The 18,310-nt window shown below is 45.3% G+C and overlaps 1 protein-coding gene across 3 annotated transcripts in view; it reads left to right on the top strand.

Annotated features, from left to right (window-relative positions):
• The window catches only part of shtn3 (shootin 3), a 137,988-nt gene that overhangs the window by 65,837 nt on the left and 53,841 nt on the right, over positions 1 to 18,310 (top strand). For all 3 annotated transcript variants that reach the window (XM_041192961.1, XM_041192959.1, XM_041192960.1), the window contains exons 3-4: positions 17,367 to 17,461; positions 18,129 to 18,285. In XM_041192961.1, coding sequence (XP_041048895.1) covers positions 17,367 to 17,461; positions 18,129 to 18,285 — 252 coding nt within the window. The remainder of the gene's footprint in view (positions 1 to 17,366; positions 17,462 to 18,128; positions 18,286 to 18,310) is intronic.

Below are 18,310 nucleotides of genomic sequence, written 5' to 3'. Positions count from 1 at the left end.
TTGTCACTTGGAAAGATGTGGGCTAATAAATGACAGCAAGCACGGGTTTTTTAAAGGCATATTGTCTCTGACATGCCTGGCGTTCTTTGAAGTAACAGGAATGTTGATAGGGGTAGGGTAATTGATTGATGTTGAGTTTCTGGACTTTCAATAAGAGTTTGATAATAGACATGATAGCAAGATTGAAGCACATAGGATTAAAGGAGAAATGGCAGCATAGATCTGAAATTGGTGAAGGGACAGAAAGTAGTAATGAATGGTTATTTTTCAGATTGAGAGAATTGTGCAGAGGTCTCCCCCTGGGATTGGTACCAGGACTACTACTCCCCTTTATATATATTAATGAGCTGGACTTGAGTGTAGGCAAAGCATAATTTCAAAGCTCACAGCTGACACAAAATTTGCAAATGAAGTAAACAGTGAGGAGGGCTTCAGGAGGACATGGACAAGCTGGCAAAATAGGCAGATGCATGCAATTGAAATGTAACACATAGAAACATGAAATGATGCATTTTAAAATGGGGAGAGGCATTACCATTTAAATGATACATGTTTAAGGTCAGCGCAGGAACCAAAGATGCTGCAAAATTTGGTTGCATTGAGCGCCCATTTTTTAATACAATGGCTGCCGTTCTTGTTTTAAAATGGTGCCTGCACCACACACACATACTTCTGGTGTGATCGCACTGAATTCCATCTTAATTATGTAGAACTGTGCAGAATAGGCTGATTGTGATATCAAGCAGTGTGCCCCGCTGATTTGACATCAGCAGTACCATTTTGGGACTCAATGCTCCAGCTAACACCCTATTTTAACCTCGCCCAGCTGAACATATACTCAGCAGCATAAAGGACTCCATACCCATCACCTAGCAGTGCTATTTAAAGGAATCATCAGCTACTTTCAGGGTTCATTAGCTGATTAATTTCCACTGACTGTGGTTGAGTTTGTAGAAGTGTTTGGAAGTTTGTACTGTTATTTAAAGTCGCTATGGGGAGTGGTGTGTCAGGTGCTGCATGACTTGATCCTGACTTCAAGGGTTCTGGACAAAATATTTGCTTCCAGGCGTGTGTGAGGAGTTTTCATCCACTTTGGCTTACAGCATGATAGGAGGCAACACAGAGCAGGACAAACTGCTGGAAGAGGGAGGAGGAGTGGGGAAGAAGGGATCTCAGCAGGAGTCCATATCCATCTGGATGTTCAGGGAGCAGTCTTTCTTCCTGAAATGCACTGCAAAACTTGTGTCAGACGTCTCTGCTTCACAAAGAGGCCCTCACTAAAACCGCCCACCTGTTGCAGCCATAACTGCAGCCTCAGTGCAGAGCAAGGATGGCATTGCCAGAAGGTGCAAAGGTGACTGTGGCCATCAATCTTGATGCGTCAGGCTCCATCCACCTGGTGTAGGTGATATTTACTACATCTACTAAATATCTACCTTACATCAAGAAGGTCACTGAGGCTCTGTATTTGGAGAGTTGCATACATTTCATTCTCCCTTGCCAGAAAGAAACAAATGGAGCAAACACGAGGCTACATGAGGATTACAGACTTTCTCATAGTGCAGATTGCCATTAACTGCACTTTTGATGCTTTGTGGATGCCACATATTAAACCAGAGAGGTAGTACTGTCAGAAAAGACAGAAAGGATTCCACTGTCTCTAAGTCCAGCTGGAGTGTGACCATGCTCAGCACATCATGCTAGTCAATGCTCTATATCCTGGCAGCAGTTAATTATGCCTTTATTCTGCAGCAGTCTGTTGTACCATTGACATTTGAGCCACCATGACAAACCAGAGGCTGTCAACTTGGCAACAAGGACTATCTGCTGACCACATGACTCACTATTGCATGGATTGAGAATTGGTGGGCAGACGGAGAGTAGGAATAAATGGGTCTTTTTCAGAGTGGCAGGCAGTGACTAGTGGGGTGCTGCAGAGATCAGTGCTTGGGCCCCAGCTATTCACAATACATATCAATGATTTGGATGAAGGAACAAAATGTAAAATTTCCAAGTTTGCTGATGACATGAAACTAGGTGGGAATTTGAGTGGTGAGGAGCATGTTAAGAGGCTTCAAAGGGATCTAGACAAGTTGAGTGAGTGGGCAAACACATGTCAGATGCAGTATAACCTGGATAAGTGTGAAATTATCCACTTCGGTAGAAAAAGCAGAATGACCGAGTATTATTTAAATGGTGATCGATTGGGAAATGTTGCTGCATAAAGGGACCTTGGTGTCCTTGTACACCAATTACACTGCAAGCAAGCATGCAGATACAGCAGGCAGTTAAGAAGGTAAGAGGACTTCGTCAGTGCAAGAGGACTTGAGTACAAGAGTAAGAATGTCTTGCTGCATCTGTATAGGGCCTTAGTGAGACCATACCTGGAGTACTGTGTGCAGCTTTGGTCTCCTTACCTAAGAAAGGATATACTTGCCATAGAGAGAGTGCAGCGAAGGTTCACCAGACTGATTCCTGGGATGGCAGGATTGTGGTATGAGGAGAGATTGGGTCGACTAGGCCTGTATTCACTGGAGTTTAGAAGAATGAGAGGGGATCTCACTGAAACATATAAAATTCTGACAGGGCTGGACAGACTGGATGCATTGATGATGTTTCCTCCGGCTGAGGAGTCTAGAACGAGGGGCCTCAGGATACGGGATAGGCCATTTAAGACTTAGATGAGAGGATAAATTTCTTCACTGAGAGGGTGGTGAACCTGTGGAATTCCCTACCACAGAAGGCTATGGAGGCCAAATCACTGAATATATTCAAGAAGGAAATAGATGGATTTCTAGACTCTAAAGGCATCACGGGGTATGAACAGAGAACGGGAGTATGGCGTTGAGATAGAGGATCAGCCATGATCATATTGAATGGCAGAGCAGGCTCCTATGTTCAATGTTTCAATGTGCAACCTCACCCTCTGGCAAATTGGCACTGATACTACCCTTGTTCCCTGCCTTGGCTGCAGCCCATTTATGCCTATTGACTCACCATATGCAGATCCTGCCTCTAAGCAATCCTCTAAAAATTGGGCAGTGTCAGTATCTGAACTGGTGGCTGAGCGTGAGAGTGAATGACAGTATTACTTCTTCATTATTAGCTGGAATTTTGCATGGAGGCAGTGACCCCACCCTGTGGTTTAACAGTCAGGAGTGAACATGCTTCCACTTGGCTGAGAAACCCCAAAATGGTTTTATAATCATTGGCCCAAAATTGGTAGATTTTTGATCTCCAAGGGAATCAAGGGATCTAGTGATAAGGCGATAAAGTGGAATTGATGGAGAAGATCAGCCATGAATGGTGGAGCAAGTGCAAGGAGCTGTATGGCCTACTCCTACTCCTATTCCTTAATAGTGAGAGTTTACTTTGTGTCTGGACCTGAGTTAATAATTGTATTATGTAAGCGAGGCCCTGTGCACTGTTTTGTCACAGTTATGCTGTTACATCTATTATAAGACACTTAGTGACAGAAATCACATTATTTATTAGTACTGTGCATGTTAATGTGTTTACATGACGTTTATTCTCTGTGATATTAAGAGGAGGTTAGCACCTTAATTAAAATAACAAAATAGCAGGTAGAGGAATTTCACAGGAAGGGATCACTATGCCCATTAGCAGTATCACACAGTGATGTTACAGCATCATTCATTTCAATCTGACCAAAAAACAGGGAAAAATCAGGAAACTATGTTGCAATAAATTTATGCTGCAGTAGATGTACCCTGGGTGCCCATTTTCCACCTCCATAAACTTAAGAACATCCTAAACTCAATTAAAAGCAATATGCCTGTCCTTGAATTAGCACCTGACCTTATGTCCAACCGCTGCCTGGTACACATAGCACCATCATCCACAGGCTAAATGGTTTTTTGCAAATAAACAAACAAGAGTGTGGAGTTGGCTGTTGATTTACACCATCGAGTAAGCAGCAACTTCTTATGCTTAATTTTATAGCTTTGGACCTCAGCAAGATTTGAACTCTGGTTAGTTAAAACTCAGATCAGTTGGGGCTGTGGTTCCTCTTAAGGTGGGTTCAGTCTTGCATTTGGGGATGAAGGGCTGGATTTTCAACTTCAAGGCGGGTAGCAGGAGCTGGGAAATTTCCCAGCTTGGCGTGCTCGCTTCCATGCAAAGAGCAAAGACAGGATTTTCATTGTGGGGGGCGGGGAGGGGAAGGAGGGTGCAGGTGTGAGCATGGGTGCAGGCTGCAGTCAGGCTGGCCAACCCCAAAAAGTGTTCAAAGGCAGCCACAGAGACTGTCGGGGTGCAGAGGCGGGCTGTGGGAAAGGCCCGCTTCAGTGCTGTGGATTTCATCCCAGTTATAATAAAAACACTAAGGGCAAGAACTTATAGTCGGTGAGCTGGGGCAGGGCCCGCTTGCTGACACGTAAAATAACCCGGGATGACATCGATAGAACTCCCGACGTCATCCCGTGTCATTTCCATTTTCAGGTCGGCGGGGGTGCAGCTGAATCAGCTGTGCGCCCGCCAACCTGTCAATGGCCGATTGCAATTTAAGTGACAGCAGCAACCAAGAACAATGAAGGAAAGTATGGCCGGTATCAAAACCCAAGAAACTGTGGACCATCCAGCATTGCATACAGCAAACTATAGCAAAGTGTCATTTAAAACACACAACAAAACAACCAACATGTACCAGCATGAAACTGTCATTTTACTTTAAAATAGCCTACAGCAGCAGCAGCAAATCAGGGTCCCACACCCCAATTTATTTGGTGGAGATGCATCATGTGAATGTTCCCTAGTCTAAATTCCATGAGATTTGGTGCAGAAGTCGCTTTAAACAATTGTTCTATTTATATTAAGTAAATCAATACTTTCTCCATCAGGTAAACAAGGACTCTGACTCCATTTTAAGCCCTACCTGTACCAAAGAAAGACTTGCATTCATATAGTGCCTTTTACAATCACAGGACAACCAATGTACTTTTGAAATGCAGTCACTGTTGTAGGAAATGAGATAGCTAATTTCCACACAGCAAGTTCCCACAAACAGCAATGTGATAATGACTCGATAATCTGTTTTCAGGATGTTCATTGAGGGATAAATATTGGTTAGGAGGCTGAGGATAACTCCCTTGTTCTTTTTCAAAGTCATGCCATGGGATCTTTCACATCCACTTTCAAGGGTAGATGGGGCCTTGGTTCAATGCCTCATCTAACAGATGGCATCTCCAGCATTGCAACCCTCGCTCAGTATTGCACTGAAGTGTCAGCCTTGATTATTGTGCTCAAATCCTGTAGTGTGACTTGAACCCACAACCTTCTGACACAGAGGCAAGAGTGCTACCAACTGAGTGCAGTTGATACATGCTACATACCATCATTGGGGTCTCATGGAAATGGCCCTAATGGGCTGAAATTTGCTCCAACTCTGTTGCCATTTCTTCTTTGTGTTGCGCCCTCAATATCTACCCCTTACTGAAAGGTTAGAGAAGTGGCTTTGCCCTAATACGTTCTATCTGTCAATCCTTGTGACATCTATGTTACCTCTTCAGAGTAGCACAGGCAAGTACAGAGGTGGTGCTTGGTCTGTGTAGAGTGCACAACACTTCCCTCACTAGAATTCTCTCACTGCAAAGGGTTTGGTTAAGAATTTTAACCTGTTAGTCATGCAGTGTGCCATTTGAGGTATCTATTGCTTTACTCCAGCACTTCCAGACATTTCTATTCTAATAAAGTGCTTTTCAGAGTTCAACAAATAGTCAAAGTTAAATATGTGCATATTTTAAAATGATTAAATATAACCAAACCAACTGAGACAAGAGCAGATGTAGTATTTATATCAAATTTGAGCACTAGTGGGATATGTTTCTTATTTTGTAGAGTATGACCATAAAAGCTATGAAATTGAACTGTGCTGCAGGGTTTGAATTCAGGTTGTAAAACGCCATGAAATTGCTTTACAGACGTGAATTAGACCATACTGCAAAAAGTCAAGACTTCAGTGCAGAAACAAGGGGTGTAATGGAAGGACATTCTCCTCCACGGTCCCAACTGTCATCGAATGGGATCGTGGTGGGGAATGAGGGAAAATTCAGATGAAGAGGCCTACCACTGCCTCACCACCCTGACCAAGCTTACCCTCACCAGCAATGCACCCCGCAACACCCCCAACCACCTTTCCTCATCATCCCTGCCTCTCCTTCCTCACTGCACACCTCTGGGATTTTCCATCTTGGCACTGAAATGTAGCACAATGGATTGTGGCTGCCCAAATTTATTCTATAGCTGGTTCAAACAGCAAACACAGTAAAAAAAAACACAGATTTACGGCAGAGATCAGGTTCACGTATCATCTCTGCTCACCCGAAATCAACAGGCACTGACCTCCAGCAGCTTAATTGCTTCAGTCTCAGGTGGCCAGTAAGCAACATATGATTATTCAAGGCAGGAAGCAGGTCACTTTGCATGCCCTTGAATATCTCAGCAGCCACTTCACTGGTAGATATGAATCATACAGTCACTGGGATTGGCATTTTAATTGACGCTGCAACAATGAGTGCTCGGTACCTGAATAATAACAGGCCATACACTGATCAGTCAAGCAGCTTGACTCATATACTTCAGTACTCCTGGTAATATTCCAAATCTAATGGAGGATGGTTACCACCTTGCCATTGTGTACTCCACAACAAGCCTTCAACAACAGGACTTTGCATTTATATAGCACCTTATCATACTAAAACATCTCAAAGTGATCACAACAGCACAATCAGACTAAAATTGACACTGAGGCAAAAAGGAGACACTGGGACAGGTGACGGAGATAGGTTTTAAACAGTGGGGAGAGATAGGGAGATAGAGAGGCAAAGAGGATTGGGGAGGGAATTACAGAGCTTAGGTCTGGATGGCGGAAGGCACAGCTGCCAATGGCAAGTCGATAGAAGTAGGGGAAGCACAAGGCACCAGAGTTGGAGGAGCACAGAGTTCATAATGTGTTATATGGCTGGAGGAGGTTAGTGGAGAGGCTATGAAAAGATTTGAAGTCAAGGAGGAGAATTTTAACATGGAAGTGTCTGTGGACCAGGCGCCAATGAAGGTTAGCAAGTACAGGGGTGACTTGTGATCGAGCCTTGACGAGAGTAAGGACACAGGCAGCAAAGATTTGAATGAACCCATGCTTATGGAGGGTGGATAATTTATCCCAGACATCAGACACTGGGATAAAAGCAAAATACTGCGGATGCTGGAAATCTGAAACAAAAACAGAAAATGCTGGAAAAACTCAGCAGGTCTAACAGCATCTGTAGAGAAAAAAACAGAGTTAATGTTTCGATTCCTTATGACTCTTCTTCAGAGCTGAAGAAGAGTCATAAGGGCTCGAAACATTAACTCTGTTTTTCTTTCTCTCCACAGATGCTGTTAGACCTGCTGAGTTTTTCCAGCATTTTCTGTTTTTGTATCAGACACTGGCCCATTGGAAGACTCCTGTACAGGGGTAATAAAAGCATCCATTAGAATTTGTGGCAATTGATGGGATCTGTCGAATGCACACTGCTTGAGATTACTGCATGTTGCAGAGGCCCAGCAGCTAATAACAGTATTCATGTGAAACCTTGTGAATGTGGAAGACACTCTCTTTGGATTGAGCAATGCCAGGACATTTATGCTCCATGACACCTAGACTTTCTACATGAATCAAGACACATCAAAGAAGTTTTTTTTTCAAAATCTTAAGTTTTCTCTTAATTCTAATTTTTAATGATAATTTTAAATAAAATAATGGCACACAGAGGCACTGGTCGCTATGTAGATTGGCTTAAGCAAACCCTCTCCCTCACGTCATATCTGGAAGTATAGAAAACAGTACAGCTGAGTACTCTCATTGTACTGTACCTTCTTGTCCTGATCATTCAGGGTTGAAGTGATGACATGCAATGCAGAACAAGATACATATGCATTACACCGAATCACTCAACCAAGTGATACAAGCAGCCAATGATAAACGAACAGCAGGCAGACTTTATTAATATTCCCTTGAAAAGAACCAAAACTGATTTATTAGTATGCAAGCTGAAGATGTGCTGTCATTCATAACATAGCTCAACTCTACCATGCTTTCTTTGTTATTTGCAACAGAATTGAGGGATGATAGCCTCATGGGATGAAATAATTTTCTATTCTGCATCGTGGATCCTCATGAACCTCTGCTGTGTGAAGAATAGCACAGAAAGCTCTACCCTCAGGCATCAAATGCTTTGTTTCAACTTGTGCTTTCTTTTATTTTCTACAGCATAATTTCCAATGGCCAAAATACTTATTCCTCTGACTGGCTGACAACTTACATTTAAAATAACTCGTGGATGTGCAAGCACAATCCCCTCGCTAAAACTCTGCCTGTTATCCGGCTATTGTTTTAACTGAATTGCTTCCGCTTTCTTGAAGTGGTGTGAGAGACACCAGATCTATTTGGCCTGTTATGCCGAACTGCTTCATTAGGAAGCAAAATTTGATTTACTTCTGGATGTTGTGGAGAAGATTTATCAGCACATGAGTAGGCACAATGCTTTCCTGTCAAGGTCTCCCCTATATTGTTTTCCATTGGGCACAGTAGAACAAACATCCAGACTCTGCCTTAATTTATCAAAGGACAGGACAGTGCAAACAAGATGTAGAGCAAGGCTCCTTTTACTCAGACTCAACAATGACTTCACCCCCTTCCAATGCAACTTCAGAGGATTTCCCTCTGCCACGCTGTAGTAATTATGGCTTTTATTTAATGTGCAATATACCTTTAAGAATAATGCTTGTCAAGGAAGATCACATGATCTTTAGTACCCAATAGGGTTACCTCAGTGGCTAGTTGTGTAGAGATAAAGTTTGAGTTGAAAGCACACATGTAGTTGCTGCTGAGTTCCTTGTAAATAAACTTAAAGTTCCCATCCAAGAAGTGTCTGCTGATCAAGTCTATCAATAGTACTAACTCGGCCACCACTCACACACCAATATGATATTACTGCTTTACCCAACATTCATTCTTGTGGCTTGTCTGAGTGAGAATGCCAAGATTTCCTAAACCCTAGGCGGATCAATCAATAGGAATTTCATTCAGATTATTCCAAGATTATCTTGCATGGGAAGAAGTCTTTCCAGAGAGCAGAGAGATGTGAGATTTGTGCCCACATTTTTAAAATTTTTTTACAGGAATGCGGATGTCGCTGGTTAAGCTAGCATTTATTGCCCATCCCTTATTACCCTTGAGAAGATGCTGGTGTGCTGCCTTCTTGAATTGCTGTACCCCAACAGTGCTGTCAGGGAAGGAGTGTTTTAGCCCAGTGACAGAGGAGGAATGACGATATAGGGCGGAATTTTTCTCTCATTGGGTGGGCGGGCCCGAGAGCGGCTGCAAAACCGACCGCCGCCTGCAAACGGACCCTGATTAGGATTTCACTCTAGCGGGCCAACGATGACCCACCCAGCGTGAAACACAGCTCTGCACTGGCAGGAAAGGCTCAGCGGAGACCGGGGCCTGTCTGCCACCAGGTCCAATGGCAACCTGGCAGCCAGTTTAATAACAGTCCAGGCAGCCCCAGAAAGACTGCCAGGGAGGGACGTCTGTCTGCCGTCATAAGGATGGACTCGAGTGCGGCTGCAGCCACCAGGCGGGAGGGCAGGTCGGGTGGGCATTTGGCCCCCCCACTCTTCTGCTGAGTACCTCGCCGTCCTCCTGGAGGGGGTGGCAGCCAGGAGGGACACCGTTGTCTCCAGAGATGGGAGGAGGAGGCCACCTCACCTCACAAAAAGGGCATGGGAAGAGGTGGCAGCCCTGGTGAGCAGCCATGACATGATGCAGCACCCCTGCGTACAGTGCCGGAAGCAGTTCAATGGCCTGCTGCGCTCATGAAGGGTGAGTACCACATTGGCGTGGTTCAGTGTACAAAAGTGTTAAGGTGTGGCTGTCCCCTATGGACCTCAGGGATGCTAGAGTCTGAATTCCAACAGTAAATGACGCTGGAGCTGGCCAAGGGGGTGAGTCCTGGCGGCTTGGGCTGAGCACCTTATGGCTTGAGGGCCACGACTCGGATGTGCACTGTGAGGTGTTCCTCAGCTGGGGATGGCCAGGCTGCAATGGTGCTGCAGGTAGAGAGCGGACTAATCGATGCTCCTCTATCCTTTCAGGAGAAGACGAGCCATTACCAAGCTGAGAGGGCACATATAGGCAGAGGCCCATCCAACCTGCTGCTGCTCTCCCGGCTCGAATAAGATGTCCTGGAGCTCGAGAGGCGCCACGCTCCCCGTGCAACTAGGCGTGGAGAGGCAGGGGTGCCAGATGAAATTAAGAGTGCAGTGCACAGAGGTGAGAGTTTCGGATTCTGAAACCATTCTAGTGTAGTCCCTCTATTGATGTGATCTTCAAACCTGGAGTCCCCATTGATCATTGAAAGACAATGGCACCATGATGCAGATATGCATTGTCTCACCAGGATGCCTGGCATGCGCAGTGACAGTGTGATGTCTTTAACTAATATCCTTCTTCTCCCTTTTAGGCTCACCAGCAGGCGTACGATCTACAAATCCCAAAGGGCCACCCCTAACACCAGAGGACCACCGGGTGTCATTTTCACCTGTGTCATACCCGCTCTCTGAAGTGGGCACCAGTGCAGATAATAGCAACTCAGTGGGTATTAGAGCAGCAGCTAGTATATCAGTGCATGTTGGTGAGGGCACTTCACAGTCACTTGAGGTGCAGGCAGAGGCAGAGTGTGCCCAGGGCACCGGCAATCGGAGGGCTGCTGGGGAGCAGGACAATGCTCAGTTGAAGGCTGATGATGAGCCTCTGGGGTTGTCCATATGGTGGCAGATGCTGGATGCGGCAAGATGTGCGGGAGGATCTGGCAGAGATCTGTAAGGGTCTATGTGCCATGGCCTCCGTGATGGACGAGTCCATGTGGAGCGTGAGCACTATGTTGACCGTCATGGCCGAGCGCACTGCCTTCTCCATTGAGAGAGTGGCGACTCTCATGGAGAGACAGCTCAGGGACAGAATGAGGGGTTCTTGGGTTTGTGCTCGGACCTGCAAGCCCTCACACAAAGGCACTGACCTCAGGTGGTCAGTGTGGGAGATGGATGAGGCACCCGGTATCCCAGCTAGGTGTTCATCCATCAGTGTTGTGCAGGGTGGTCCATAGCAACCTCATGTTGGCACATAAGCTGTCTGTCATCTCTGTAGGCCCCTCTCAGGGTGCTCTGGATGACGGCAACAGCTCCTCTGCACCTCCACCAGTGACCGTCACATCTGATGAGGCTGCGATGACTGGGGAAATGCCAGCTGTGGCACTGGCCACTCCCTCCCAGGCTGGGCCAGCACAGGCTCCACTGGCTAGAGGACAACCACCAAGGTCATCGAGGCCAGCAAGACAGCAGAGTCAGCAGGCTGTTTCCAATGCTGGTGCCAGTGAGCAGGGAGCACCAAGACATAGCACTCACAAACATAAGTTTAAGGTACCATGAGCACAAGAGGCACAGTTCACGAGTGATTTTATGTTCATTTATGTTTACTTTATCTATACTGGTCCAGGAATGAAGACCAGAGAAGTTTATGTAAATAGTTTGAAATTGTCCAAATGAGATAAATTTTGTTTTTGTTGTCATGGCCTGTGTGTGCTTCACCTTTTTATTTAATTGGTGCTGGGTATGCCAGTATGTACTGCTGGACATAAGTGGCTCTAAACTTTATTGCACAGACGCTGAGCATTCTTTTTGTGAAAATGAAAGGGTGCTTTCAAACATCTGGGATGGAGGTGGCAGCCCTGGCATACATTTGAAACTGATCTTTGGTAGCCTAGGAACGTTGGATCAAGGCTTCCCTGCCCTTTTGGAGGTTACTAAGGTCTGGCTCCACGTCCTCAGTGTTCTCCTCACCATACTCATCTTCAGATTCACCACTGGAGCTGTGGTCTGTGCAGCTGTGTCAAGATCCTCTTCCACCGGTGGGTCCCCCCTTGCAAACGCCAGATTGTGGCGAGCACAAATGCAACCACGATCAGTGATACCCACTCTGGGGGGTGTTGTAATGTTCGCCTTGAACGCTCCAGTCATTGGAAGCGCATCTTGTGAAGACCTATGGTCCTCTCTACCACTGCCCTTGTGAAGGCATGACGTATATTGTAACACTTCTCTGCCTCTGTTCTTGGGTGGTGAAGAGGCGGCATGCCTCAATGGATAGCCCTTGTCACCCAGCAGCCATCCATCCAGTCGGGCTGTAGCACTGAAGAGCCTTGGCACCTGGGAGTGTTTCAGGATGTAAGCATCATGGCAGCTGCCAGGGTTCCGTGCATAGACTTGCAGAATGTGCATCCTGTGGCCACACACTGTCTGCACAGTCATGAGGTGGAATCCCTTCCTGCTGACGAAGGCACCCAGCTGACCCACCAGCATCTTGATGGCCACATGTGCGCAGTCGATCACACCCTGGACGCGGGGAACTCAGCAATTGCTGCGAAGCCTCTGGCTCACTCAACCTGGCTGGCCTCATCTGTACAGTAAAGAATAAAGATCAGTACCTGCCTAAACAGAGCTTCTGTCACTAGCTTGCCGCAGCTATGGGCAGCTGATTGGAAGACTCCACAAAAACCCCCCACTGAGCCTTGGAACGAGCAGGAGGAATAGAAGTTGAGGGCTACTGTGACCTGCAGAGCCACTGGTATGGGGTGTCCACCCATACAGTCAGAGCTGATCTCAGGCCTGATCACCTGGTAAATAGAGGTCACTGCCTCCCTTGCGAGGCGGAGCCTCCTTAGGTATTGCACCTCGGACGTATTGAGGGAGCTGCATTGCCACCTGTAAACCCTGTCAGCAGGATAGTGGCATATTCGGTGGCCCCTTCTGCCTTGGACTACCTGCTAGCCCTGCATCCCTTGTACCTGTGTCTGTGCTCCCACAGGCCGCTCCCCTGGAATTTGCATTGGGATGCTGGGCCTCCTCTCCCTTCTGCTCCTCTGTTGCTCCTCAGAAGAGGTGCCCCAGTGGAGACCACAATCCCCATTACCAGGGTAAGGGAAGGCTGTCTGATACCTGGAAGGGTCCACATGCTCTGAATCCTCAGGGGGCCTGGCAGACAGCAATGAGTTCTTAAATGAAGCTTGGAAATGCTAAGAATGAAGTCCTGAACAGAGAGGAAGCTGCCAAGTACCAATAAGCAACCATCTGCAAACTATCTCCAAAACTGCTCATTACTCATCCTGCATGCTGCTGACCCTTTCTATCCTGCCCTTGGATGAGGTTTGTGAAAATGTTGGCTGGCCGCCTGCCCGTTTTGCCCTTGGGATGAGCAGAAAATCACACAGGCAAGGAAAAATCACAGTCAATTTGACTGTTAAGGGCCTTCCATGGCCGCTTAATTAATGGTGAGCAACGCTCCGGCATCCACGCGCGCGCATGACGAACGAAATATCGCGCGAGTTCATGATGACATTGGGATTCCCACCCTACATCATCACACACTATTTTACTCCCATTCGGGTCGGGCACATGCCCGCCAGCGGGACCAAGGATTCTGCCCATAGTTCCAAGTCAGGATGGTGAGTGGCTTGGAGGGGAACATTCAGATGGTGGTGTTCCCATGCGCCTACTGCCCTGATCCATCTAGGTAGTAGGGGTCATGGGTTTGGAAGGTGCTGTCAAAGGTGAATTGGCAGGTTGCTGCAGTGCATCCTGTAGATGGCACACACTGCTGCTACTGTGTGCCGATGTGGAGGAAGTGAATGTTTAAGATTAATGGATGGGATGCCGATCAAGTGAGCTGCTTTGTCCTGGATGGCGTTGAGATTCATCAGTGTTGTTGGAGCCAAACTCATCCAGGCAAGTGGAGAGTATTCCATCACACTCCTGTGCCTTGTAGATGATGGACAGGCTTTGGTGAGACAGGGGGTCTCAGGAGGTAAGTTAGTTGCTGCAGAGTTCCCAGCTTCTGACCTGCTCTTGTAGCCACAGTGTTTATATTGCTGGTCCAGTTCAATTTCTGGTGAATTGTGCCGTGGTGCTCCATTTTTCTATTCAAAGCTCTAACATTCTGAACCCCAATTTTAGACTGTCAGGCTGTAAAATAAATGCAAGGTAAAAAAATATTTAAATGTAAAAATGTCTCCACCTTAGCTTTGTTCTGTATAAAATGATGTAGCAGAGTATAAATTGGAAAAGAGGGCTGGAGAGCAAATTAAAACCCGAGTCTATAATTTTAGATTTAATTCGCCATCTGTTTTTTCTCCCCAGTATAATTTTTTATCAATTGCATTCTCCTCATATCTATTTGGCTGCATCCCAAAAGTGATAGTAGCAATTTTAGTGCAATTGACTTTTCTCCTCTGATAGCGGGAAGGAGCAGCCAGGGTCTCCACTCCTGATTGCTATACAGTGAGCCTCTGCTGAACAGTGATGTGGATTGTATGACAGGTAGGCAGTCATCATTAACCAACAGCAGGCCAGCACAGGCTATTTTGTGAACTATTCATTGGATCATTTTAATGCAGGTGATTTACTGGGATAGGAGAGAGAAAGAGGGTTTTTGTTTCATCTATTGCAATGAACTGCCAATAAGTTATTAATTAAATCACAAATGTTGGCATCTGTAAGCTGGTACATGAAGTCTGAAATTATGGAGACCTATCAACAGGCATCAAAGTGGGCCAGTATAGATGCTACTCTTGTTCCTGCTTCATTGGATAATTATGGCACTGGTTCTTCATTTTATCACTCCTTCACTTTCCCAATCCTTCTCACCTTTCCATCACTCCCTCACCTTCCCATCTCTCCCTCACCTTCCCAATCCCCCTCTTCACCTTCCATCACACCCTCACCTTCCCAATCCTTCTCCTTACCTTCCCATCACTCCCTTACATTCCCATCACTTCCTCACCTTTCAATCACTCCTTCACCTTCCCATCACTCCCTGACCTTCCCAATCCCCCTCCTCACCTTCCCATCGCTCCCTCATTTTTCCATCAGTCCCTCACCTTCCCATCGCTCCTCGTCACCTTCCCATCACTCCCTCACCGTCCCAATCCTCCTTCTCACCTTTCCATCACTCCCTCACCTTCCCAATCCTCCTCACCTTTCCATCACTCCCTCACCTTCCCAACCCTCCTCCTCATCTTTCCATCACTCCTTCTCTAATATTCCAGTTGGTTTTAGTTTCCAGTTATCCCTCACCCCTCCCTGGAGAGAAAGTCTGACTGAGCACTTTCTCCCAAGTCTGGTTTCCGACTCCGCCTTGGAAGTGAAAATTTTTCCCATGGTGTTTTTGGCAAACTGCAAACCCAGGTAACAGATCTCAAGAGTGGCTGGTAAATTGAAGCAGAAAGAAAGAGCTCAGAACTGTTGACTCCTGAGGTGAATCTACCTGTAACCATAATTCACCCTCCTTACTACTGGTGTGAATGAATCTGAGTGAGACTCACACTTCACAGAAAATCAAAATCAACTGGATTATCAGGGAGTTAGTAGAAATAATAGTGAAGGAGCAATGGGAAGGTGAGGAGGAGGGTTTGGAAGGTGAGGGAGTGATGGAAAGGTGAGGAGGATTGGGAAGGTGAGGAAGGGGATTGGAAAGGTGATCTATGCCAACTCACCCAGTATCCACCATGCACAGACCTCAGCAGCCATGCTGAGATCAAAATAAAAGTTCTAGGTGTCTATTGGTAACTTCACTATTAAAAAAAACACTTTCATCGAAACAATTAACTACCTTCAACTACTTAATCCTTTATGAAAACAAACATTTTGTTCACATAATCCCTTATAAAAACAAACAAGTGTATTCATAGCCCCACATCAAATACTTTATAACCACTTGGAGCTGTCGATTAAACTATGAACTTACAGAAACTCCATCACCACCACCAATGTGACAATGATAGGTAGTGGAATCAATCATACAGCACTAATCCATTAATAATAATCCTCAAGCTTATCTCAAAAGAGTTAATGAAATTACAAGCAGCCACAGTAGGCTTTTTTTAAACTAGAGGGCTTGAGGACTTAAATGCCTTGACAGCTTGACATTACCAATGAGTTTATCTACTTTATACGCATGTTCATGTCTAATTTTAACAATACCAAAGGGCACCTTACCTCTTCCAAAGGGGTGCCTGGACCTAGACAATAGTGTCCCTTACCTCTTCAAATGACTCTGGCAGCTTTAGACCTTTTGTTCAAATGTCTAAAGCCTATGAGTCACGTTTTTCACATCTCACCAAAGAAAATCGCATCTGTTTGAAGGCAGCTGCACTTTTAGATGTGCAGCTGCCTCCGTGAACCGCAAATGTGCAAACTACAATCAGCCCCTCATTCTCCACCCTTCCCCCGCCCTCCCATCAAAAATGATAGGTGCCAGGTTTGGGAGTGGGACTTCTGGAATTGGGGCCCCAAAGCTATTTTGGCTAAATCGAAGACCCCTTCTGTACCCGCAAAAACTCGAGCCTAAATATTTGATGTGACAAGTCTGAACTCAAATCTCTTAAAGGGGAGCGGTTATTCTTGAAAGGCTGCCTAGAAAGGCTTTTCAAATACTTTATGCAATGAAGTAATTTGTAAGGTAATGATACAATTGTCGAATGCCACCAAAATCTTTTTGCCCAGACATTGAATCTGGGTTATTCCCATCCATAAAGTATGATAACCCTCCCCTTTCTACAAAAGTTACCTGGGTTCAAATTCAATATCCTTCACAATAATAACATTCTGAAAAACTATAGCAAACAAAAGATCATTTTAAAGTCTGACATCAGGGGAAACCAGCTAGGAATTTTCTAGCAATTGTTGGTGCTCATCCTCTGGACTTTTCATCATTATATTGATTTCTGTTCACTTCCCTCCCACCCTTTCCCTCTCCCTCATCTGTTTTCACATTCCTGTCATTTGCTGTCTCCTTCCCATACCTATTTTCCTTAGATTTTTCAATTTTCATGACACTGAGTCTCTTTCCCTGCTGTTTTCATATTGTGACTTGCACTCTTCCTTTTGTTTTCTCATTCCCTCTTTCCTGTCTTCCTCTGATTTCTATCTCTCCCTGTTTAACTTACTAACCAAATGGGAAAATAATTAGTTATGGGAATAAAATATTTTCACGTCAGCTCAATAATAGTTTGTATTTTTGTACCATGTGGGAGTAGTTTTCCAGGGAACTTACTATTGCATAGAGAATAGAATGTGATGAGGTCATGCAGTTTCAATGAGCACATCAGTGTATTTCAGAGATAAGTAACATTAGAGCTGTTGCCAGTCATTGTTACTGATGGACAGGGAACAGCATAAGATAAACTCTATTCAGGATTTCACTGTAAGAAGAGCTAGAGTGCATGGACGATTTTGATGAATTGACCTCTCTGTTCTTCCAGTTTCACAGATGGTTATAGAAGAAGTAAATGCTCTGCACACGCAGCTAGAGATTGAGAAATCTTGTCGGGAGAATGCGGAAGTCTTAGCCACAAAGGTAACAATGCCTCTCATAATGTTCAGTGGTTCTGTGGGGGTCAGATGGCCTGGTAGCACAGTGCAGGCAATATTCACTTCGCTCCAATATGATCAAGAGTCCCAACTAGGGCTAACTGGCACTCAGATATACCAGGCACATTGGGATGAGTTGGACAGCTCTCCTGATAAACAGGAAACAAGAACCGGGCCATAACATGCCTTTCAAATGAATTTGAATGCACACCATTGATATGGTCAGTGTCTACATTCCCTGCCATCAGTTGGGGTCATTAAAATGAATTATACGCACTTACTTGAGCATTAATCCTTTTCGTTTCAAAGGGAAAGATAGAATTATTGAGAAAATCATTGCTATCCATAATGAATTTTGGATTCACCAGAATGCCATTGAATTTACCGGACAAGGTTTGGACAGCCTTTGTGCACTGTGAGCTGGACATGGGTAAAAACTGATCTCAAACTCTGCGGTAAATGCCATTTATTTATCAATCTCACATTCACGGTCTGCAGTGACATGGAATATAGGAAACTGTCTTTAGCGTATTGTTGACGTGCATGAATAATATGAATTCTTGCTTCTGCTGCTGTTCCAGACCTTAGGATGCTTTGCCTTGTCAGAACTCTAATACAAAGATTGGTGAAATCTTCTTTACTTCTTGTTACAGCTCAGTCATGAAAACAAGAAACTGAAGTACCTGAGCCTAACATCACGGGTTTGTCTTGATGACTTGCTTCCCAGTATTTCGGATTGTGGTGCTGCAGAGGAGGAGCCACAGGACACTAGCCCTGATCCCTGCATTCAGTATCAGCAGCAGGTCAAAGGTGAACAATTAATGGTTTACAAAAA

This window comes from Carcharodon carcharias, chromosome 8 (assembly GCF_017639515.1).
Source record: "Carcharodon carcharias isolate sCarCar2 chromosome 8, sCarCar2.pri, whole genome shotgun sequence".
NCBI classification, from domain to species: Eukaryota; Metazoa; Chordata; class Chondrichthyes; order Lamniformes; family Lamnidae; genus Carcharodon; species Carcharodon carcharias.
Note: the sequence above shows the minus strand (reverse complement) of the source record. Positions and strands in the feature narration are given on the sequence as shown.